We start from the raw sequence: 23,495 nt of genomic DNA, 5'->3' as shown, positions 1-23,495 counted from the left end.
AGAACAGTATCATTAAATTGTGATAGATTAGAATCCCTACAAGTCCACACCGACCCTCCGAAGAGTAACCCACGCCCCTCTGACTAATGTACCTAGCAACTACGGACAATTTAGCATGGCCAGATCACCTGGCCTGCACATCTTTGGAATGTGGGTGGAAACTGGAGCACCCGGAGGAAACCCACGCAGACACGGGGAGAATGTGCAAACTCCACACAGTCAGTCGCCTGAGGCGGGAATTGAACCCGGGTCTCTGGCGCTGTGAGGCAGCAGTGCTAACCACTGTGCCACCGTGCCACCCATATCAGACAGGAACGGAGGATCAGCATGGAGCTGCTCCTTTTGATCCCCAGCAGCTTCTAGAAGGATAAGGACAGCAGATACATTGGAACACCCCCAGCACCTGCAAGTTCCCCTCCAAGCCACTCACCATCCTGACTCAGAAATATATCGCCGTTCCTTCACTGTCACTGGGTCAAAATCCTGGAATTCCCACCTTAACAGTATTGTGGGTCTACCTACAGCACTTCGACTGCAGCAGTTCAAGAAGGCAGCTCACCCCCACCTTCTCAAGGAGCAACTAGGGATGGCGCAGCCAGCAACACCCAAATCCCATGAATGAATACATAAACACTCTATGAATTATTTTACTATAAATTCTGTGCCCTGTGATCCTGCCCCACTGGCTACCCAATGAAGGAGCTGCACTCCAAAGTTAGTGCTTCCAAATAAACCTGTTGGACTATAATCTGGTGTTGTGTGATATTTTAACTTTGCCCTCTCCAGTCAAATATCTCCACAGTATGAATTCTCCCTCATGGCTACATCTGCCAATCTGACTTTCCCAAACCACACGATTAAACTCACACATAGAACATTACAGCGCAGTACAGGCCCTTCGGCCCTCGATGTTGCGCCGCCCTGTCATACGAATCTGAAGCTCATCCCACCAACACTATTCCATGTACGTCCATATGCCTGTCCAATGACGACTTAAATGCACTTAAACTTGGCGAATCTACAACCGTTACAGGCAAAGCATTCCATACCCTTACTACTCTCTGAGTAAAGAAACTGACATCTGTCTTATACCTATCTCCCCTCACTTTAAAGTTGTGTCCCCTCCTGTTTGCTGTCCCCATACTTGGATAAAGGTTCTCCCTGTCCACCCTATCTAACCCTCTGATTATCTTGCATGTCTCTATTAAGTCACCTCTCAACCTTCTTCTCTCTAACGAGAACAGCCTCAAGATCCTCAGCCTTTCCTCGTAAGACATTCCTTCCATACCAGGCAACATTCTAGTAAATCTCCTTTGCATCCTTTCCAAAGCTTCCACATCCTTCTTATAATCCGGTGACCAAAACTGTACTCCAAGTGTGGCCGTACCACATCTTTGTACAGCTGCAGCATAACCTGCTGGTTCCGGAACTCAATCCCTCTATTAATAAAGGCCAAAACACGGTATGCCTTCTTAACAACCCTGTCAATCTGGGTGGCAACTTTCAGGGATCTGTATACATGGACACCAAGATCTCTCTGCTCATCTGCACTTCCAAGAATCTTACCGTTAGCCCAGTACTTTGCATTTCGATTACTCCATCCAAAGTGTATCACCTCACACGTGTCCATATTAAACTCCATTTGCCACCTCTCAGCCCAGTTCTGCACCTATCTAAGTCTCTCTGCAACCTACTACATCCTTCGTCACTATCAACAACTCCACCAATCTTAGTGTCGTCCGCAAATTTACTAATCCACCCTTCTAAGCCCTCATCCAGGTCATTTATAAAAATGTCGAACAGCAGTGGACCCAACACCAACCCTTGCGGTACACCGCTACTAACATGTTCCATCAACTACAACCCCCTGTTTTCTTTCAGCAAGCCAATTACTGATACAAACTGCTATGTCTCCCACAATCCCATTCCTCCGCATTTTGTACAATAGCCTACTGTGGAGAGCCTTGTCGAATGCCTTGCTGAAATCCATATACACCACATCAACCGGTTTATTCTCATCTACCTGACACTTTGTCAAAAAACTCAATAAGATTCGTTAGGCACGACCTACCCTTCACAAAACCGTGCTGACTGTCCCTGATCAGATTATTCTTTTCTAGATGGTTATAAATCCTATCTCTTATAACCTTTTCCAACACTTTACAAACAACTGAAGTGAGACTCACTGGTCTGTAATTGCCAGAGTTGTCTCTACTACCCTTTTTGAACAAGGGAACCACAGTTGCTATCCTCCAGTCCTCAGGCACTATTCCTGTAGACAATGATGATTTGAAGATCAATGCCAAAGGCTCGGCAATCTCTTCCCTTGCTTCCCAGAGGATCCTAGGATAGATCCCATCCAGCCCAGGGGACTTGTCTATTTTCACACTCTGCAGTATTTCTAATACCTCTTCCTTGTGAACCTCAATCTCTTTTAGTCTAGATGCAAGTATCTCTGTATCTTCCTCACCAACATTTTCATTTTCTGTAGTGAATACTGTCGAAAAATATTTATTTAGTGCTTCCCCTGTCTCCTCTGATTCCACACACAACTTCCCACTATTATCCTTGATTGGCCCTAATTTAACTGTCATCATTCTTTTATTCCTGACGTACCTATGGAAAGCCTTAGGGTTAACCCTGATCCTATCTGCCAACAACTTCTCAAGTCTCAACTTCTCTCTTCTGAGCTTTCTTTTTAGGTCTTTGCTGACTTCCTTGTAAACCTCAAGCGCCCTGAGTTTTCACATTTTGTCCTAACATAAGCCTTCTTCTTCTTCTTGACCAGGGATTCCACTTCCTTAGTAAACCACGGCTCATGCGTTCTATATCTTCCTCCCTGCCTGAGAGGTACATACTTATTTAGGACACATAGGAGCTTTTCCTTGAATAAACTCCACATTTTTAATGTGCTCATCCCCTGCAGTTTCCTTCCCGATTCTATGCTTCCTAAATCTTTCCTAATCAATAATAAATGGCTTTATTTTACATGCACTGCGATATTGATCAGTTATCGCATGTGTATGAAGCTTTTTGGGTGATTAGGTGTTGGAATGTCAATGAGGACAGTCAGCTAATTGTTGGAGGACCTACTCCCTACAGAAGAATATCAAAGATAGACTGCTGGGGGATTCAAGATGGCGGCGACCCAGTAGGTCTCCTTTTGCTGAGCTCTGCCCTAGAACCCAGATGAAGTAGGGCACTCACTCTCCCTTCACAGTTTAGTTTGTTATAAAAAATATTTTTTCCTGACTCATAGACCTATTTTGTACCAGTTCTTAACAGTTTGGTGTGGTTTAGAAATGATAAAGGGGCAAGGACCATAGAGCTCGCATCAGGCAGGGACACCCCCTGCAGCAACAGACGCGTCCACGGCTGCGGCATCAGCCTCTGCGGCTGCCCTGGGCGGCTCACCTGCAGAGCAGAGCTTGATCTCGGAGTTTGTAAAGCTCCCAGAGAAGATTGATGCATCGATACCAGGAGACTCAGGCCAGGTGGGAATTGATGTCGGTCATGCTGCAGAGGCATGACCTGGAGATTCAGAGTCTCGAGTAGTGTGTCGGGGTGGGGGGGGGGGGAGGGGTGCGGAGCAATGGGCCGTAGCTTCCGAGACCGTGGCTGAATCTTCAGTCAGCCGGGTTCAGGCCTGGGAATGCCGAGTGCGGGTCTTGGGGGAGCAGGTCGACGACCTTGAAAATCGAATTCATCGGAAGAATATCCGGTTGCTGGGGCTTCCCAAACAGGAGGAAAAAGGCCAGCTTGTCAACTTTCTGGAGCAATGGCTCCCACAGTTTCCAAGGCTGGAGGTTGAGGCAGGTTGGGTGCAGGTTGAGAGGGCCCACTGGGTCTCAGGGCCCGGGTCGGACCAGCACCCCCGCCTGGTCCCAGTGCGACTCCAGCACTATAGAGACAAACAAATAATGCTGGAAACCTCTGGAGAACTGCGAGGCTATGGTATATCAAGGATCAAAATTATGCTTTTTCAGGACTTCTTCCCAGTTGTGATTTGCAAGAGGAAGGCCTTTGAGGTAAAAAAGTGGCTGAGGGACCTGAACATTCAGTATTCCGTGTGACATCTGATAATACTGCTGTTCAGCCACAGAGGTTCCATGTTCAACTTTGATTCACCGGAAAAGGCAAAGGACTTCTTGGATGCTCTAAAATAGTCTGATTGTCCTGAATTATATGGATAATTATTTTATTCTACCCCTTCCCACCCTCCGATTTTTGTATGTAATATGCCTGGTTTACCTGGTTATTGAAGGGGGGGGGGTGGGTGATCTTGGTTTCTCCTTTAATATGTGTCAGGATTACAATTTTATATAATTTTTTTTGTGTTATTGTTCTGCCTGGAGTGCCTAGGGTTGGGTACCCACTTTTTACTTTCTTGTCATATGATATTGGTATTTGTTTTTCTTACTTTGTGGTGTCTGGGGTAGGGATATGGCTCCAGCTAGGAGTCATGGTGGGATTATCGGTTGGTATGAGCGTCCCCTGTGGACAAGTGGGAAAGTCTCCGTTCAGTTATGTTTTATGTTGTTATGTTGCAAAAGTAGTTGTTAGTAGTTTTGATTTAGTAGTTTTAGAAGATGCATTTTTAAACCTGCGTGAACTGTTTATGTTTCTCACTCAATGTGCTATGATTGGGATCTTCCTCCCGGGGTGTCTCAGACTGTTGCAGATGATCATGGCTAGCCATTCACTTAAATGGTGAACCTGGACAGTTAAGGGGTGTCACTCACCAATCAAGAGAAAAAAAGATACTGTCAAGCCTTAGAAAAGAGAGGGTTGACGTAGCCTTATTACAAGAGACACACTTAACCGATAAGGAGCATTTGAAGTTGCAACAGGGAAGATTCGGCTCAGTATTTTTCTCATCTTTTATCTCAAAAAGTAAAGGAGCGGCTATTCTCAGCCAGAAGAACGTCCCATTTCAAATGCTAGGCCAAATTAAAGATGAGTCCAGGCAGTTCATCATACTTAAAGCTTTAATACATGGAGAGGAGTATGGGATTCTGAATGAATATTGCCCCCCCGACACATCCCTTTAAATTCGTAATAGATAAACTCACTAGACTGATGGCCCTTGGGGCATGTCATTCATATATAGGGGGAGAGTTTAACCGCATTATTGACTCCGAGGTGCGTAGGATACCTTGGGGTCTTGTGGGTATGTCACCGTAATCTAGGCAGTTGGTAGACTTGAACAGGGAGTTGGGGTTGGTGGATGTATGGAAATGTCTTCACCCCGAAGGTAGGGATTTTGCCTTCTACTCTAATCCATATAAGTGCCAGACCAGAATTGACATGTCTTTGGTCCCATCAGCTTTTTTGAACTTGGTACTGTCCTGCAGAATAGGGAATTTTGCCACTTCGAATCATGCGGCAGTGTACATGGAGGTGGTGGGGCGGTTTCCCTGCACTGGCGTATGGGCTCTTTCCTTCTGAAAGAAGTTTATAGAATTTTTTTTGCAGGAATTTAAAATTTTTTGGGATATCAATTCAGGTACAACCAGGAACCCATCGGTGATGTGGGAGACTGTCAAGGCCCGAGCGTGTGGTCTGATTATTTCTTACTCTGTGACCCGGAAACGACAGATGGGAGAGCAGCAACGTCTGCTCAAGACTCGTCTGAAGGCAGCTGAGTTAGCATACTTTGATAGGCCATCTATAACTAAATTACAGTGATTACAGCCCTCAGGGCTACTTTGAATGCTTCACTTACCCAAACAGCAAAGAGGGAAATCTCTTTTGCGAAATAGAGATTATTTGAGTGTCCTTTGAATAGCTGAGTCAGAAGTTCGAGCTACCTAGGAAGGATCTCTTTTGTTACTTCCAAGTTAGAGACTTTGTACAAAAAAAGACCACATTGATGGTCAATCCTTACAAATCGGACATGGAGAAGAGAGTGCTCTGGTCAGCGGGCACCCCCTCGGTTAGCACTCTCTATCACGTGCAAGGTAGGAATGTGTCGGAGGACATGGAGCGGCTATATAAAACCTTCACTCAAGAATTAGGGGTGCAAATCTCCTTAGAGATGTGGGTGGACATCTGGGAAAATGTTAGGAAGATCTCGATTTGTAACAGGACTCAGGCTATTCAACTGAAGGTACTTCATAGGGCCCACTTGGCACCAGAACAGCTTGCTGAGTTCAACATAGGGTTTCCCCAATGTGCCCCAAATGCAAAATGGAGGTAGGCACTCTTTCTCACTGTTTGTGGGCATGCCACAATATTGGGATGATATAGTGAGTGCTTTGGCAAAGGTTTTGGGAACTGAGGTTGGGTTGGATCCAGTATCCCTCCTTCTGGGTCTTCCAAATCTTCCCTCCCTGGATGCACATGGGAAAAAATTGTTTAATATTCTTTTTTTCTGCATGAGAAAGAACATTCTAATGATCTGGGTGTTGGAAAATCCCGCAGTACTCTTGAGTTGGCATAGGATATTCTGTTTGTCAGCAGCAGCAGCAACTTGAAGGGCAGGAGCTTGAACCAGGGATCAGAGTCAGGAGCAGTGAGTCACTGATTTGACCTTTTAGATTAGATTAGATTCTCTACAGTATGGAAACAGGCCCTTTGGCCCAACAAGACCATACCGACCCTCCGAAGAGTAACCCACCCAGACCCACTCCTCATATTCACCCCAGACTATGGGCAATTTAGCATGACCAATTCACCTAAGCGGCACATCTTTGGCTTGTGGGAGGAAACCAGAACACCCAGAGGAAACTCACACTGACACAGGGAGAATGTGCAAACTCCACACAGACAATCACCCAAGGCAGGAATCGAACCTGGGTCCCTGGCTTTGTGAGGCAGCAGTGCTAGTCACTGAGCCACCGTGCTTGGATAATTGGGGCTCATTCTAGGGAAAGTGGGACTTGTACAAACAGGACGTCTTCACTTGAACCAGAGGGGTACTAATATCCTGGGTGGGAAATTTGTTGGTGCTATTCGGTGGGTTTAAACTAGCTCAGCAGGAGGAAGGGAACCTGAGGTGTAATCCCAGTGCACAGGAAGATGAGAGTAGCGAGAGCATGGACAGGATTTCAGGGTCACAGGAATGTGCTGGCAGACAGCAAACTGGTTTGAAATGTGTCTACTTCAATGCCAGGAGTATCCGAAATAAGGTATGTGAACTTGCAGCACGGATAGGTACCTGGGACTTCAATGTTGTGGCCATTTTGGAGACATGGATAGAGCAGGGTGAGGAATGGATGTTACAGGTTCCAGGGTTTAGATCCTTCATTAAGAATAGGCAAGGAGGTACAAGGGGGGAGGTGTGGCCTTGTTAGTCAAGGATAGTATAACGGTGGCTGAAAGAACTTTTGGGGAGGACTCGTCTACTGAGGTAGTGTGGGCTGAGGTTAGAAACAGGAGAGGAGAGATCACACTGCTGGGAATTTTTTATAGGCCTCTGCAAAGTTCCAGGGATGTGGAGAAGAGGATTTGCAATTTTTTTCTGGGTAGGAGTGAAAGGAACAGGGTAGTCATCATGGGGTCTTTAACTTCCCCAATATTGACTGGAAATGTTGTAACTCTAGTATGTTGAATGGATCAGTTTTTGTCCAATGTGTGCAGGAGGGTTTCCTGATACAGTATGTCGAAGGGCCGACAAGAGGAGAGGCCACATTGGATTTGGTGCTTGGTGTTTGACATAGTGGTAGGTGAGCACTTTGGAGAGAGTGACCATAATTCAGTTACTGGATTTAGTTACGTTTAGTTTAATGATGGAAAGGAATAGGTACATGCCACAGGTCAAGAGTTATAGATGGGGGAAGGGCAATTATAACGTGATTAAGCAAGAATTAGGAGGCATAGAATGGGGTAGCAAAATGCAGGGGATGGTGACAATTGAAATGTGGAGCTCATTTAAGGAACAGATATTGCGTGTTTTTGATAGGTATATCCCTGTCAGGCAGGGAGGAGGTGATACGGTAAGGGAACCGTGGTTAACTACAGAAATTGCATATCTTCTTAGGCGGAAGAGGCAGGCTTATATGACTATGAGACGAGATGGTTCAGATGATGTGATGGAGAGTTACAGATTAGCTAGGAAGGATTTAAAGAGAGAGTTGGGAAGAGCAAGGAGAGGACATGAGCAGTCTTTAGCAAATAGAATAAAGGAGAACCTTAAAGCTTTCTATAGATATGTGAGGAATAAAAGAATGATTAGGGTAGGAATAGGGCCAGTCAAAAACAGAAGTGGGAAGACTTGTGTGGACCCTGTGGAGATCGGAGAGGTGCTAAGCGAGTATTTCTCATCGGTTTTCACTCAGGAAAAGGAGAATATTGTAGAGGAGAAGAATGAGATTCGAGATATTAGACTAGAAAGGATTGAGGTTAGTAAGGAAGAGGTGCTATCAATTCTAGGAGTGAAAGTAGACAAGTCCCCTGGGCTGAATGGGATTTATCCGAAGATTCTCTGGGAGGCTAGGGAGGAGATGGTGAAGCCTTTGACTTTGATCTTCGAGTTGTAATTGTCTACAGGCTTAGTACCAGAGAACTGGAGGATTGCAAAAGTTGTGCCCTTGTTCAAGAAGGGCAGTCGAGATGACCCAGGTGATTATAGACCAGTGAGTCTGTTGTAGGAAAAGTTTTGGAAAGGATTATAAGAGATAGGATTTATAATCGTCTAGCAAACAACAATTTGTTTACAGATAGTCAACATGGTTTCATCAAGGGGAGAAAGTGAGGGCTGCAGATGCTGGAGATCAGAGCTGAAAATGTGTTGCTGGAAAAGCGCAGCAGGTCAGGCAGCATCCAAGGAACAGGAGAATCGACGTTTCGGGCATAAACCCTTCTTCAGGAATGAGGAAAGTGTGTCCAGCAAGCTAAGATAAAAGGTAGGGAGGAGGGACTTGGGGGAGGGGCGTTGGAAATGCGATAGGCGGAGGGAGGTCAAGGTGAGGGTGATAGGCCGGAGTGGGGTGGGGGCGGAGAGGTCAGGAAGAAGATTGCAGGTTAGGAAGGCGGTGCTGAGTTTGAGGGATTTGACTGAGACAAGGTGGGGGGAGGGGAAATGAGGAAACTGGAGAAGTCTGAGTTCATCCCTTGTGGTTGGAGGGTTACCAGGCAGAAGATGAGATGCTCTTCCTCCAACCATCGTGTTGCCATGGTCTGGCGATGGAGGAGTCCAAGGACCTGCATGTCCTTAGTGGAGTGGGAGGGGAGTTAAAGTGTTGGGCTACGGGGTGGTTGGGTTGGTTGGTCCGGGTGTCACAGAGGTGTTCTCTGAAACGTTCCGCAAGTAGGCGGTCTGTCTCCCCAATATAGAGGAGGCCACATCGGGTGCAGCGGATGCAATAGATGATGTGTGTGGAGGTGCAGGTGAATTTGTGGCAGATATGGAAGTGTCCCTTGGAGCCTTGGAGGGAATTAAGGGGGGGAGGTGTGGGCGCAAGTTTTCCATATCCGCCACAAATTCACCTGCACCTCTACACACATCATCTATTGCATCCGCTGCACCCGATGTGGCCTCCTCTATATTGGGGAGACAGGCCGCCTACTTGCGGAACGTTTCAGAGAACACCTCTGGGACACCCGGACCAACCAACCCAACCACCCCGTAGCCCAACACTTCAACTCCCCCTCCCACTCCACCAAGGACATGCAGGTCCTTGGACTCCTCCATCGCCAGACCATGGCAACACGACGGTTGGAGGAAGAGCGCCTCATCTTCTACCTGGGAACCCTCCAACCACAAGGGATGAACTCAGATTTCTCCAGTTTCTCATTTCCCCTCCCCCCACCTTGTCTCAGTCAAATCCCTCGAACTCAGCACCGCTTTCCTAACCTGCAATCTTCTTCCTGACCTCTCCGTCCCCACCCCACTCCGGCCTATCACCCTCACCTTGACCTCCCTCCACCTATCGCATTTCCAACGCCCCTCCCCCAAGTCCCTCCTCCCTACCTTTTATCTTAGCCTGCTGGACACACTCTCCTCATTCCTGAAGAAGGGCTTGTGCCCGAAACGTCGATTCTCCTGTTCCTTGGATGCTGCCTGACCTGCTGCGCTTTTCCAGCAACATATTTTCAGCTATGGTTTCATCAAGGGCAGATCATGTCTCACAAACCTCATTGAGTTTTTTGAGAAGGTGACCAAGCTTGTGGATGAGGATAGGGCAGTTGATGTGGTGTACATGGACTTCAGTAAAGCCTTTGATAAGGTTTCACATGGTAGGCTATTGGAGAAAGTACAGAGGCATGGGATTGAGGGTGATTTAGCAGTTTGGATTAGAAACTGGCTTTCTGAAAGGCAGGGAGTGGTGATTGATGAAAAATATTCAGCCTGGAGTCCAGTTACTCATGGTGTTTTGGGACCACTGCTGTTTGTCATTTTTATAAATGACTTGGACGTAGGCATAGGCGGATGGTAGGTCTGCAGACGACACTAAAGTCGGTGGAGTAGTGGACAATGTGGAAGAATGTTACGGGTTGCATGGGGACCTGGATAAACTGCAGAATTGTGCTGAGAAGTGGCAAATGGAGTTCAATGCAGCTAAATGTGAGGTGATGCATTTTGGGAAGAATAACAGGAGGTCAGAGTACTCGGTCAATGGAAAGATTCTTGGTAGTGTGGATGTGCAGAGGGATCTTGGAGTCCATGTAAGTTGCCAACCAGGTTGATAGTGCTGTTAAGAAGGCATACGGGGCATTAGGTTTTACTGGTAGAGGGATTGAATTCTGGAGCCATAATGTCATGCTACAACTGTACAAAATGCTAGTGCAGCCCCACTTGGAGTATTGCGTACAGTTCTGGTCACCCTATTACAGGAAGGATGTGGAAGCATTGGAAAAGGTGCAGAGGAGATTTACCAGCATGTTGCTTGGTCTGGAGGGAAGGCTGAGGTACTTGGGTCTGTTCTCATTGAAAAGAAGGCTAAGAGGGGTATTAGAACATAGAACATAGAACAATATAGCACGGAACAGGCCCTTCGGCCCACGATGTTGTGCTGAACATTTGTCCTGGCTTAAGCATCCATCCATATACCTATCCAATTGCCACTTAAAGTTCGCCAATGATTCTGACTCTGCCACTCCCACAGGCAGCGCATTCCATGCCCCCACCACTCTCTGGGTAAAGAACCTACCCCTGACATCTCCCCTATACCTTCCACTCTTCACCTTAAATTTATGTCCCCTTGTAACACTGTTGTACCCGGGGAAAAAGTTTCTATCTATTCCCCTGATCATCTTATACACCTCTATCAAGTCACCCCTCATCCTTCTCCATTCCAATGGGAAAAGGCCTAGCACTCTCAACCTATCCTCGTACGACCTATTCCCTATTCGCCATTCCAGGCAACATCCTGGTAAATCTTCTCTGCACCCTCTCCAAAGCTTCCACATCTTTCCTAAAGTGAGGCAACCAGAACTGCACACAGTACTCCAAATGTGGCCTAACCAAAGTCCTGTACAGCTGTAACATCACTTCACGACTCTTGAATTCAATCCATCTGCTAATGAACGCTAATACACCATAGGCCTTCTTGCAAGCTCTATCCACCTGAGTGGCAACTTTCAAAGATCTATGAACATAGACCCCAAGATCCCTCTGCTCCTCCACCTTACTAAGAACCCTACCGTTAACCCTGTATTCCGCATTCTTATTTGTCTTTCCAAAATGGACAACCTCACACTTGGCAGGGTTGAACTCCATCTGCCACTCCTCAGCCCAGCTCTGCATCATATCCAAGTCCCTTTGCAGTCGACAACAGCCCTCCTCACTATCCACAACTCCATCAATCTTCGTATCACCTGCAAATTTACTGACCCACCCTTCGACTCCCTCTTCCAAGTCATTAATAAAAATTACAAACAGCAGAGTACCCAGAACTGATCCCTGCGGAACTCCACTTGTAACTGGGCTCCAGGCTGAATATTTACCATCTACCACCACTCTCTGACTTCGGCCGGTTAGCCAGTTTTCTATCCAACTGGCCAAATTTCCCTCTATCCCATGCCTCCTGACTTTCCGCATAAGCCTACCATGGGGAACCTTATCAAATGCCTTACTAAAATCCATGTATACTACATCCACTGCTCTACCCTCATTCACATGCTTGGTCACCTCCTCAAAGAATTCAATAAGACTTGTAAGGCAAGACCTACCCTTCACAAATCCGTGCTGGCTGTCCCTAATCAAGCAGTGTCTTTCCAGATACTCATAAATCCTATCCCTCAGTACCCTTTCCATTACTTTGCCTACCACCGACATACAAGACATAGAGACATACAAGATGATCAGAGGATTAGATAGGGTAGACAAAGTCTTTTTCCTAGGATGATGGTGTCAGCTTGTACGAGGGGGCATAACTACAAATTGAGGGGTGATAGATTTAAGACAGACGTCAGGGGCAGGTAAGGGCATGGAATGCCCTGCCTGCCAATGTAATTAACTCAACCACATTAGGAGCATTTAAATAGTCTTTGGATAAGCATATGGATGATGATGGGATAGTGTAGGGGGGGTGGGCTTAGATTAATTCACAGGTCAGCGCAACATCGAGGGCCGAAGGGCCTGTTCAGCGCTGTATTGTTCTATGCTCTGTAGTCATGGTACACATCCGCCATACGTCCTTATGAGTATGGTGCACCAGAAAACGGAATTGTTTCCCAGAACATGGCGGCCCTTTTTGAATTATATTGATGTAGACATATCGGCTATATTCTCCAGGGCCTTCGTCTAACCGTGAGGACTATGCCTGTCGGTTTGGGAGCCCCTGGGAGGAAGGATCCCATACAAATATGGGTCCACTCACTACCAGTGTTGGGGACCTGTGATGAGATTGTGCTGAGTGTAGTAATTTAATTGAATGTAACTTGTTATAACTTGGTATAATTTTATTTTGCCTGTTTATTTTTCTAATTTCTCCTTGGTTATTTATTGAACTGTATTTTTTTCAATAGAGTTTTTTTGTTCTCTGTATTTTGGTAATCTGTGGAGTAGAATAGTAGTTTGGTATTTTTAATTATTGCTATTATATTATAACGTTGTCATACTATTTTGTACTAGTTTTGTAATTTTGTAAAAAACCTAAAATCCTTTGTTCCAATAAAAATATTTATTAAAAAAAAGATAGACTGCTGTTCACAATCATCATTAGCTCAAGAAGAGAATATCCAGGAGAGAACAGGGGGTCTGCGAGGGAACCTGTGCGAATCACACTGTGGGCAGCTTGCAGTTCACAGAACAGTTGCAATCATGACACTGCCCCTCAAAATTCCATTACTCTGAATTTTAGCAGACAATGTAAAATTGACAAAGTGATTGCAACACGGAATTGTTTTGTGTTGATATTCATTGGCAAAAAAGCCTTGCTGTCGTCGTATGCAGTGGAAAACTGGGTTACACAAACAAAAGCTTGATAGACGGTGGGTGAGATAGGTCCTTAATGATCATCCAAAACTAATGATCATCAATAAATGGAAGCCCACTTCATATCTTGGCAGATTTTCTGTTCTGCGGACTTCTGAGGAAAACAAGTCGTCTGGATTTTTGAATGGGGTTGGGGGAATAGAGGTGCTGATATTATATATAGTGTGTGTTCAATTGCCCTTCATTATGCATTCGTATCAATCACTTCAAATAGGCAGACACATGCATCACGGGAACCTCATCCATTCAGTGAACACAGCACCTTCTCCCAGTTGTAACTTTAAACAGAGGTCTGTTGCTGAAATAATTAATGATAGCGAGATTGCTTGCATTGCAATCGTGATTACTGGTTATTTCAGCCTCCCATTTGAAATATTATGGGGTTTAATTCTAGAGAAATGAGTAACGTGAATGACCAGGGTTTGGCTATTACATTTTATTGCACATTTCTTTTCATCAACACCGCTCCAAACAATAAAGGACCAACTCTACCCGGCAACAGCAAGTTTGGAAACTAAATACACCACCTTGATTGGATGCTGCCTGGTCAGAGAATTAAAACAAATCTGATCATTAGGCATTTGTATTTTCTGTACCCTAAGCAAGGTTTGTGGCGATCTGGTTAAGAGGTTATGGGTATGGGCTAGATCTCTCTCTTCTGGAGCTGTATAAACATTAAGTGAAATATTAACAATTTAAATAAATAATTGGTTAAATGCACAGACATGCAGTAATTTAAGAAGATTTCAGTGATGGTATGGTTAATCAAGACATCACTAGATTACAAATGAAGCTTTGCTTTACAAGGAGGTACAGGAGATTGGTGGTTGGACAGTAATTGGAATATAACATAGAGCTTTGCTGCACATTAGACAGCAGAGTTGCACTCTTGCAGCTCCTACAGACCCTGATATATTCATGCAGCAGAGATAACCTTCATGATTTGGGTATGAGATTTAGCAATGGGGTCATTTCGAAGAGGGGACAGTGGAAAAAGTGGTTGATTAGCCGAAACTTTGCAAAACCAACAAAAACAAAACTTTCAACTTGAACTAGATATGCCAAACATTACGACAGTTGAAGTATCAATGGATCACTGGTTGATAATTCCAGTAAATTTCACATCTGAAACAAAGTGCCCAGGCTGGATGCTGGCTTGTAATTTGTTAGTGACAGCAGATACCTGGCACCCAGAAATGCCACAGGAGCCAACAGTAAAATGCCCACTTGTCATCAGTCTGTCCCTTTACTGTTAGGTGTATTGCAACACACAGAGTGACTTCGTCTCCAAAGGTGGCTGGGGGCTTGTTCTGTCAGTGTAGGTTCACAGTACTGTTCTGTTCTCCACCGGAACTGAGTCGGATGCACAGCAAGTAGTTTCACAGTCTGAACCAGAAACAAAGCTTTAAAAAAACCATGTCATTCTGGGCTCCTGGGAGTGTGTCACATTCCTCTTGCAACCCCCCCCCCCCATCCCGGATCAGGTGATTAAATTCTTCCTGCTGCAATCCAGGAGATGGGGAAGGAAAAACGAAGCAACACCCTCATCTGGCAAGATACTGAGGAAGTCCAGCGGCTGTAGGATACTGGCCACCACTGTCAAGGTTTCTAGGGGGAAGAAATACAAATGTTTCGGATTCAGAATCTACAGATGAGGCATTTGAATTGCGTTAAAAGAATAGAATTAAAAATTATGGAAAGAGATATTAATTACAGCATGAAGAAGTGACAACCTGATGACCATTAGTGATGTGATCGTGCATTTTTCTGCTGGTGCTTCTCTGTGTGGAGCAACAGGCCATTCTTCCCCTCTCCCAGTGACTATATAATCAGTCAAATGAAACCATACAGAGCAGGATGTGTTGGTCCCTGGTCAACTGATGGCTACCTGCTGATCTTCCATCTGGTGATTAGCAAAGAAATTATATTTTGCTGTATCTCTCCCAGAACCAGAACCATAGGCAACGTTTCCTCCTTTTGCCCATTAGGGAGGGTGCAAAAGTGATTTACAAAGATGTTGCTGGGTCTAAAAGGTTTGAGTTATAAGGAGCAGCTGGTTAGACTGGGACATTTTTCTCCTGGAGTATCAGAGACTGTGGGGTGGCCTTACAGACCTGTATAAAATCATGACGGGCACAAGTAAGGTAATTAGCCAAGGTCATTTCCCCAGGGTAGGGGAGTCCAAGACTAGAAGGTATAGGTTTAGGTGATATGAGTAAGATTTAAAAGGGACCTGAGGGGCAATTCTTTCCACACAGAGGGAGGTTCCTATGTGGAATAAACTGCCAAATGAAGTGGTAGATTCAAGTACAACTACATAATTTTAAGTGAGATGTGGACAGGGTACATGAACAGGAAAAGTTCAGAGGGATATAGGCCAAACACAGGCAAACGGGACTAGTTCAGTTTGGGATACCTGGTTAGCATGAACATGTTGGGCTGAAGGGTCCGTTTTCGTGCTGTATGACTCTATGATGCTACCATTTATGTTGTGTTTTTTACAGAACAATCCCAAGCACTTTCCAGTCATGGATGTGGTTCTGAATTGAAGTCGTGGTCACAGAGTGGCGGGTACCAAAACTATTGCAAATGGATGAAACACACACAAAATACCTTTCAGTGAAGAGACCAAGATTCTGTTTTCTCTTCCAGCTCCTTTTGTCCGCCTACAAAGTTCAGGCAAAAGCTTTTTCCACCACAGAGGCTGCAAAGAGCAAGATGTCAGCGTTCTATCAGAGGAATGATAACACACTCACAACGGCAGAAACATCACTCAAATCAAACTCAAAACCAAGATGTAGGATGAATATCAACACCTTGGACCTGGAATAAATTCACTCGATAGAAGGGGGTAGCATTGCCATCTCAGACTGGGGCTCAATCCAGTTCCATAGATGATGCCCATCAGAATGAAACTAAAGTCAGAGTCTGGGAAACTCTCCACCAAGCCCTCTGGGTAATTCTCGAGAATTATATCTGCATTTATAGAACAAAAGCATTCAGAAGGAATTCCCCAGCACAGTCTCCTGGAATGGTAAGTGAAATGAATGCATTACAATCTGCATTCCTTTAACAAAGACAACAGAGGTTTATAAAATCATGAGGGGTATAGATAAGGTGAATAGCAATGGTCATTTTCCCCAGGGTAGAGGAGTTCAAAACTAGAGAGCACAGGTTTAAGGTGAGGGGAGAAGGTTTTAAAAGGGACCTGATGGGCAACTTCTTCACACAGAGTGGTTTGTATGTGGAATGAACTGCCAGAGCAGGAAGAATGATGTGTTGGTCACTGGTCAACCAATGGCTACCCGCTGACCTTCCATCTGGTGATTAGCAAGTAAATTATATTTCACTGTATCTCTCCCAGAACCAGGACCATAGAAAGACAACGTTACCTCCTTTTGCTCAGGTTATTAAATTAGGGAGGGTAGATGCAGATACAATTATAACATTTAAAAAACATTTGAAGAGGTCCATGTATAGGTAAAGGTTTAGAGATATGGGCCAAATGCAGGTAAATGGGACTAGATTAGTTTGGCAAACCTGGTCAGCATGGACGTGTTGGGCCTGTTTCCAAGCTGAATGATGCTATGATAAAGTGGCCATTGGTTTAAGTCCAACTGTTACAGCATTGTTAGAATAAAACTTTTTTCTGCAAGAAAGCAGTAGGGTGTGAATGATGTTCTGTGGACAGTGCATGTTGAAACAGACATTTTTATGTATGTGTTTTAACGACATTCACTGCAGATTTGGGTTCTAATTTAAGCTTGTGTGCGTTTGGAATTAATCATTAGCTTTTCAAACAAAACAGTACCCATAATTCTCGGGAATTACCCAGAGGACTTTTCACTTTGAGTCTGTGCTGGGAAGTTGTTTGAGAGAGAAGCAAGATGTCAAGCTCCTTGCTGGGAAGTCTTTCGATGGAGTAACGGTGCTAAGTATTCTTAAGAAAAGGCGTTCAAAGCAATTAAATGATCTCATAATAAGTAGTTATTGTTTCCAGACAGGGGTATTGGGATACAGTCAGTGGAAAAGATGTAAAGATAAGATTTTGAGATTTTTTTGAACAAAGAGCAAGGAATCGCAGCTGCATCAAGGGATAGCATAACACTGGAAGGAAGTGAAGTCACAAGCAAGACAGTAATAAATAATAGTTATCTATAGTTCTGGTGGGTAAGTTGAAATTTTAATTACATCAAGCTCAAAGGATTTCAAATGTGAAGCATCTCTCTCTTTCTTGGAAATGAGCTGGACTGGGTCTTGGTAAAAGTACAGTATGAGACATTCTTGGAATTGTAACAATATTTGCCAGTTGTACTGATTCCAATACAAAAGTTGTTGTTTCTCTTCAATTTGTAAAAAGTGTTTGATTATTGCATGTTTAAAAATCTTTGAATCTCATGGGGATTTGACTTGCCTGGCATTAACACCAACTGGGTGTTACCCCAAAACAATTGGGGGCCATTACATAGTTCAAATATACCAATGGTGTGGTCAACATTCTCTTAAAGTTTACTTCTAGATCACCGCGATCAGAGTGCTTGAGATATTTGGAAGGAGAGGTCAATGCTGGAATCAGTGTGTTAGGACTGATTTCTGTGCATCGAACCCTGGAGCAGTTGTGCACGCACACAGCTTAGAGGGAATGTTGGGGGCTGCCATTGGTGGTACACAGTCAAAGTGTGGCGCTGGAAAAGCACCGCCGGTCAGGCAGCATCCGGGGAGGAGAGTTGACGTTTCGAGCATAAGCTCTTCATCAGGAATGTGGGGGACCCAAGAGGGTGCAGAGATAAATAGGAAGGGTGTGGGGCGGAGGGAAGGTAGCTGGGAATGTGATAGGTAGGTGAAAGTGGGGGGTGATGGTGATAGATCTGAGCGGAAGGTGGAGCGGAGTGGTAGGAAGGAAGATGGACAGGTAGGACAGGTCAAGAGGGCGGTGCCAGGTTGAAGGGTTGGATCTGGGATAAGATGGAGGGAAGGGAGATGAGGAAGCTGGTGAAATCAAAATTGATCCCTTGTGGTTGGAGGGCTCCAAGGTGGAAGATGAGGCATTCTTCCTCCAGGTTTTGGGTGGCTAGAGTTTGGCGGTGGAGGAGGTCCAGGACTTGCATGTCCTTGGCAGAGTGGGAGGGGGAGTTGAATTGTTCGGCCACAGGGCGGTGGGGTTGTTTAGTGCATGTGTCCCAGAGATACTCTCTGAAACGTTCTGCAAGTTGGCGTCCTGTTTCCCCAGTGTAGAGGAGACCACATTGAGAGCAACGGATACTGTGGATGATGTGTGTGGAAAAGCAGGAAAATCTCTGTCGGATGTGGAAGGATCCTTTGGAGCTTTATCATAGCCATAACACACAAGATTATGGGCTCGGGCTGGAAAGTGGGACTTTGTAGATTTTGTATTTCTATAAATTTCTATTCATATAAATAGAAAGCAGTGCTTTACGTGGAGCCCACTGAAGATGTTACCTAGTAGGGTGACAAAACATCTGGAAATGAACCGTCCAGTTCAGCGAGCAAACCTACATCCACCACCACACACTCAACTCTGACCTCCAGCATCTGCAATCCTCACTTTCCCCATTGAACTGTGTAACCAGTTCATCCAAATCTGGAGGATCTCATTGGAGGGATGAATGCTGGGCCAAACTTTCTGGCAAACTTTCTCTTCGCATTATGGAATTGTTAATACTCACCTCAATGGGAAGTTGGGATCCAGTTCAATTTGAAGGACAGTACAGCAGAGTCCATGAGCCAGATATTCACAGTAACTTGCCGAAAAGCTCTGATGGATATCAACCGACAATTGTGCAACTCAGACAGAGAGAGAGATTTCCACCACCTGAAGCACAATTGGCATTTCATTTCCAATCCAATATTCGCTCCCCCCCTTCTCCGCCCACACCCTCTGAGATACGATAAAACAAGATTTGTTTGAAAGAGAAGTTCTCCGGGACAAACCTGTTTCTCCTGCTGCATTACAGAATTGGCAAATGGTAGGACAGCCTCCGGACATCGGTCAAGGAGTCGGTCAGTCACGTGCTCACATTCACCCAGCCTTGTGGCACAAAGCACGTGGACACTCAGACCAGGGGCGTCATCGTCAGGGAGCTGACACAACAACGGGAGAACAGATTTCACATCGATGGAGGAACCGCACAGGATGGACTAAGGAAAAACCAAAGGAAGAAATGCTAGCAAAATCCCAGACTGCATGAAAGGTTACAGACGTCTCTGTACCCTCGAGTGGTCTTAGTGCTGAAAGTAGACAGGAGGGGTCACTGGGGAAAAGCTTTAAGGGACTCAGGATTGGTGAACAGTGGAGAGCATGGCCCAATACTACTCACTGTGATCCAGCTAGATCTGTTGATGAGAACCGAACCCATTGCACAATCAGGTCTGCTCAAAATATTTTATAAATGCATTAAAGGAAAGAGATTAACCAGGGGAAGATTAGGGACCAAAATACAATGTGTGTGTGGAGCTGCAGGATATTGCAAGGGTGTTAAATGAATACTCTCTTCTGTCTTCACTCTGGAAAAGGAGAATGTAGTTACAGAATTCAGGAAAAGTGATTGTGAGGAACTTGCACAGTTTGACATAAGAAATGAAGGGATATTGGAGGCTCTGTCAGGCTTAAAAACAGACAAATCCCATGGCCCGGATGAATTGCATCCCAGGCTGCTGTGGGAAGCGAGGCAGGAAATTCCAGGGGCTCTGACACAGTGTTAATTCCTCTCTGGCCACAGGACTGTAAGACGGCTAATCTGGTTCCACGTTTTCAGAAGGGTGGTAGAGATGAACCAGGAAATTACAGACTGACGAATAGGAGGAAAACTATTGCCGAAAATTCTGAAGATGAGAATTAATATCCACTTGGAAAGGCATGGGTTAGTCAGATTAGTCAGAGGGAGATCAGGCCTAACAAATCCATAATTTTATTTTTGAAAATTCAATCAAGTGTGTGGATGAGGGAAGTTCAGTTGATGTAGTTTATATGGATTTTAGCAAAGCTTTTGACAAGGACCCACAATGGAGACTGGTTGAGAAAGTTAAAGCACATGGAATTCAGGGAAGTTTAGCGAGATAGATCAGCAACTGGCTTAGTAATAGGACATAAAAGGTAGTGGGAGAAGGCTGTTCGAGAGACTGGAGGTCAGTGCCCAGCGCTGTACCACAAGGATCAATACTGGGACCCTTATTGTTGGTTATGTACATACATGATATGGATGAAAATGTAGGGGAATGTTAAGCATTGCAGATGACACCAATATTGATAGAGTGGTTAATAGTGAAGAAGATGGTGGTAGGTTACAGGAAGATATAAATGGGCTGGTCAGATGGGCAGACCAATGGCAGATGGCTGATAAGTGCGAGGTGATTTACTTTGGAAGAAGAAACATGATGAAGGAGTATTTAACAAATGGCAGGTCACTGGGCAGCTCAGAGGAGCAGAGGGGTCCGGGGGTAATTATTCACAGATACCTGAAATCGGCCGAGCATGTGAATAGAGAATTAAGAAGCATATGGGACACTTGCTCTCATCAGTCATGGGATAAGAGTGTAAGAGCAAGGAGGTAATGTTGGAGTTGTACAGAGTGTTGGTCAGGCCCCAGGTGGAGTACTGTGTGCACTTCTAGTCACCTCATGATATTAAGGAAGTGATTGCAGCTTCACAGTAACACTCTCATGCTCCTTGAAGGTTTGCTATGTATTATTTGCTGGACTGAGCAGATTGCTTTATGAGGAAAGGCTGGACAGGTTTGGCCTGTATCCTGTGGAGTTTGGAGGAGTCAGAGGTGACTTAGTTGAACCACATAAGATCCTGAGGGGACTTGACTGGGAGGTTGTGGAGAGGACGCATCGTCTTGTGGGAAAATCTAGAACTAGGAGGTCTTGATTAAAAATAAAAGTTTGCCCATTTAAGACAGAGATGAGGAAACATCGTTTTCTTTCAGAGTTGAGAATCTTTGGAAGTTCTTTCCACAAAAGGCAGTGGATGTGGAATCTCTAAACATATCGATACTTGCAGCTGACTTGGGAAAACAACCATCACAGTCAAAGACCCCTAAACGACAAACAGTGAATATTTTATATTTTCTGCTTCGAAAGTGGCAATGGAAGTTGAACAGGGTAGAATGAGGTTGGACGTTGCAAGGAAAAATGTACCAAGGACGTACGGGGCCAGAATGCAACCTCACAATGAATCCTAACACCACTGAGGGGAGAATGGGGAGGAGATTACAATTGGGCTTGTGGGGAGGGATCATGTCATCAGGGAAGGAAACAGGAAGGACGCCCGTGATGACTCTACACCATCCCGGTGCCGCGGATAGCAGGAAGGTTATAAATTCAATGGGCTAAAGGATCTCTTTTGTACTATACAATTCAACAGGCAGTGGGGGACCGGGGAAAGGAATTTTATCGAAACCATTGCAGCGCAGAATGAGGCCATTCGGCCCATCGTACCTGGCCTGGCTCTCCAAAGGAAGCCATTTCCCTAATGTCATTCCTCAGCCTTTCCTCCCTCTGTGACCCTGCCCATTCCTTTCCAGATTACAATCCCTCTTGAAAATCTCCAATAAGCTGCTGCCTCCACTCTTGGGCACTGCTCTCTAGATCCCATGACGTGAGAAAGTTTTCCTGTACAGTGTTAGGTGAAAGGGTAAATGTAGGGGAACGGGTCTGGTTGGGTTGCGCTTCGGCGGGTCGGTGTGGATTTGTTGGGCCGAAGGGCCTGTTTCCACACTGTAAGTATTGGTTCCTTTGCCGATTACTTCAACCCTGTCTCCTCACATTCCTTACGCTTCCACCAACCAGAACAGTCTCTCTCCCCCACTCTCCATGATCCAACAACTCCAGGATTTCCAGATCCCCATTGTACTGCGCAGTGTGATGACACAAGGCGTTGTGCATGGTTTTCATAAGACCGTACAAAATAGGAATGGGAGGAGGCCATTCAGCCCCTCGAGCCTGCTCCACCATTCAATAGGATCGTGGCTGATTCGACATTCCTCACGTCCACTTCCCTTCCCCTTTCCCAATAATCCTCGATTCCCAGACTGATCAGGAATCTACCTCAGCCTTAAACATACACAAGGGCTCTGCCCCCACAGCTCTCTGTGGCAAGGAGTTCCAAAGATTCTCAACCCTCAGAGAAGAAATTCCTCCCCATTTCAGAATCCAATTGTGCCCCTTTATTCTGAGACTGTGCCCTCTGGTCAGAGAGTCTCCCGTGAGGGGAAACATCCTCTCAGCGTTGACCCTGTCAAGCTCCTTAAGAATCCTATATGTTTCAAGGAGATCACCTCTCATTCTTAAACTCCAGTGAGTAGAGTCCCAAATCTGTTTCGCCTTTGCTATTATGACAATCCCTCCATAGCAGGGATCATCTTAGGGAACCTTCTCTGAACTGCCTGCAATGAAATGATACCTCTCCTTAAACACGGAAACCAAAACTGCTCCAGATGTGGTCTCACTAGCACCTTGTACAGTTGCAGTGTGTGACCTCCATGCTCTTATACTGCAACTCTCTGACAATGATACCACTGCAGATTTCTTCCCTTGGAGATCAAAACAAGGAACGCTTCATCTCCCCCCTGGTGAATCCAAACGTCTGCGATATTCCAGCCATGAAACAGGCAATGAACATCAGAAGTATTGTAGCCGTGGCTCAGCCTATCTCGTCTCTCAGGTATTTCACTCTTGCTTGTGTCCCTCAGCACATTAACCACACCTTCACCCCCCCCCCGCCTCAGAAAATGCCAACACAAACCTGTAACTTCAGAAGATCCTCAGGCAAACCCATTGAATGGGAGCTGGATGCATTGATGGTGTGGATCCAAGAGTAAATGGCACCAAATTGACTGCAACAATTTTTCTGTTTAAAAGGAGAAAATAAAATGAACTCCAAAATAATTTCCTGTCCAGTTCGGAATAGTGCAGCCTGCTTACTCTCCTGCATTTTGAGAGAGAAAGAGAGAGAGAGAGAGAGAGAGAGAGAGAGTCTGACAGAAAGTGAGTGCACGTGCGTGTTTGTGAGAGACAGTGTCTGAGAGACAGTGTCTGAGAGAGAGTGTCTGAGAGAGAGTGTCTGAGAGAGAGTGTCTGAGAGAGAGTGTCT

The 23,495-nt window shown here is 45.3% G+C and overlaps 1 protein-coding gene across 2 annotated transcripts in view; it reads right to left on the bottom strand.

Moving 5' to 3' along the window:
- Nucleotides 1–13,802: 13,802 nt before the first annotated feature.
- The window catches only part of hps3 (HPS3 biogenesis of lysosomal organelles complex 2 subunit 1), a 71,228-nt gene continuing 61,535 nt past the window's right edge, over nucleotides 13,803–23,495 (bottom strand). For both annotated transcript variants that reach the window (XM_087993328.1, XM_043702683.2), the window contains 4 exons: nucleotides 23,148–23,252; nucleotides 19,334–19,540; nucleotides 15,995–16,085; nucleotides 13,803–14,989 (listed from right to left, as the gene is read on the bottom strand). In XM_087993328.1, coding sequence (XP_087849454.1) covers nucleotides 14,862–14,989; nucleotides 15,995–16,085; nucleotides 19,334–19,540; nucleotides 23,148–23,252 — 531 coding nt within the window. In that variant the 3' untranslated portion in view covers nucleotides 13,803–14,861. The remainder of the gene's footprint in view (nucleotides 14,990–15,994; nucleotides 16,086–19,333; nucleotides 19,541–23,147; nucleotides 23,253–23,495) is intronic.

This window comes from Chiloscyllium plagiosum, unplaced genomic scaffold, assembly GCF_037043375.1.
Source record: "Chiloscyllium plagiosum isolate Xiang-an unplaced genomic scaffold, Cpla_swu_hap1 HiC_scaffold_13, whole genome shotgun sequence".
In the NCBI taxonomy this organism is placed as follows: Eukaryota; Metazoa; Chordata; class Chondrichthyes; order Orectolobiformes; family Hemiscylliidae; genus Chiloscyllium; species Chiloscyllium plagiosum.
Note: the sequence above shows the minus strand (reverse complement) of the source record. Positions and strands in the feature narration are given on the sequence as shown.